The 1294-nt window shown below is 62.9% G+C and overlaps 1 protein-coding gene across 1 annotated transcript in view; it reads right to left on the reverse strand.

Moving 5' to 3' along the window:
- The window catches only part of SLC9A3R1 (solute carrier family 9, subfamily A (NHE3, cation proton antiporter 3), member 3 regulator 1), a gene marked incomplete at both ends in the record, with an annotated part of 2678 nt that continues 1384 nt past the window's right edge, over positions 1–1294 (reverse strand). The window contains 3 exons of the mRNA XM_009586054.1: positions 1–138; positions 256–354; positions 904–944. Of these exons, the coding sequence (XP_009584349.1) occupies positions 1–138; positions 256–354; positions 904–944 (278 nt within the window). The remainder of the gene's footprint in view (positions 139–255; positions 355–903; positions 945–1294) is intronic.

A 1294-nucleotide genomic window follows, 5' to 3' on the forward strand; every position in this document is an offset into this window, starting at 1 on the left:
CTTGCGCCAGTCCATCTGGGGGGCTCGCTTGCTGGTGCGCTTCTGGTGCGCCCGCTCCTTGGCCACTGCCAGTGGGATGTCGAGGTCCAGGAGGGAGCCAGATGCCGAATGGCGCTTGTCACCCTCCTGTGCGTTGGGCTGGGGGGCGAGAGGCTGCGTCAGTCCCACCATGCCCCCCGGGATAGCCCTGTGGTGGGGGCTCAGCCCAGACATCGCTTTCCAGCCACTGCCTCCCCCTGGCATCCCCAGCCCTACCTCACTGAGGGTCTCGCTGGAGTCAGGGGACACAGCCAGCACCCCAGGGCTGGACGGGCTCTCGGATACCAAGTTGGACCGCGGCTCTCCACCGTTTTCCTGTGGGGGAGTAGGGAGCGAACGTGAGCAGGCCAGCTCCAGCCCTGGCGTCTGGGGACAGCCCCCAGAGCTGCGAGTCCTGCCCGGGGAGCCGCAAAATCTATCCTCCCCACACATAATCCCCTGCGAGCTCCAGGCTCATAAATACCTTCAGTGCGGCCCATCCAGGGCAGGGAAGGATTAAACCCCGGCCTGACTGCCCTGGCTTTAGCAGGAGGAGGAGGAGAAGGAGGAGGCTAGCTGCAGGACTGGATGCTACTTCCCTACAGCACCAGGGCTCCCAGCCCTGCAGCATCATGAGGATGGAGGAGGTGGCTGCAATGCCTCCCTTCCTCCTCCATGACACTCAGCCCCCAGGCAACCCCCTTCCTGGGGGACAGCAGCTCCTGGTCCCCTTCCCAGTGGCACCTGCTCTTGTGTGGCAGCCTGGGAGCACTGCAGTCCCTGGTGGCATCACCCACCCAGGGGCAGGGGGGACACCTAAACAGGCAGGGTCCCTGCCCAGAGACTGGCATAGATGGGATTAAAAACAAAATGAAGCTCTCTTACCTTTCCTATATCGCCATTGGCAACTGGTTCTGGCAAGGGACCTGCAGGGTGAGGATACAGGCACTGGGTGAGGATGCATTTGCTCTGTCCCTTCCTACCTGTCACCCTCACTGGCAAGCACAGCAATGCCCAGCAAAGACTGCATGTGGCCAGCACTCACCCAACACTGCCCAGGGTCTGGCCAGGTCCCAAATTTTTTAACCCACCCCTCGCAGCCAGCCCCACAGCACGGGGGGATGCTGCCAGGCACCAGGTACGTCCCCGTGATGACAGCCACGACATGGACCCCAGTAAGACCTGCCCTGTTCTCCCGGGGACCGCAGTCACACAGCAGCTGAGCCAAAGCTGCAGAGGAGAGTGAAGGGCGGCTGCTGCCTGTTTGCGCGCCGAG

Source organism: Fulmarus glacialis, unplaced genomic scaffold (genome assembly GCF_000690835.1).
Source record: "Fulmarus glacialis isolate BGI_N327 unplaced genomic scaffold, ASM69083v1 scaffold23329, whole genome shotgun sequence".
In the NCBI taxonomy this organism is placed as follows: domain Eukaryota; kingdom Metazoa; phylum Chordata; class Aves; order Procellariiformes; family Procellariidae; genus Fulmarus; species Fulmarus glacialis.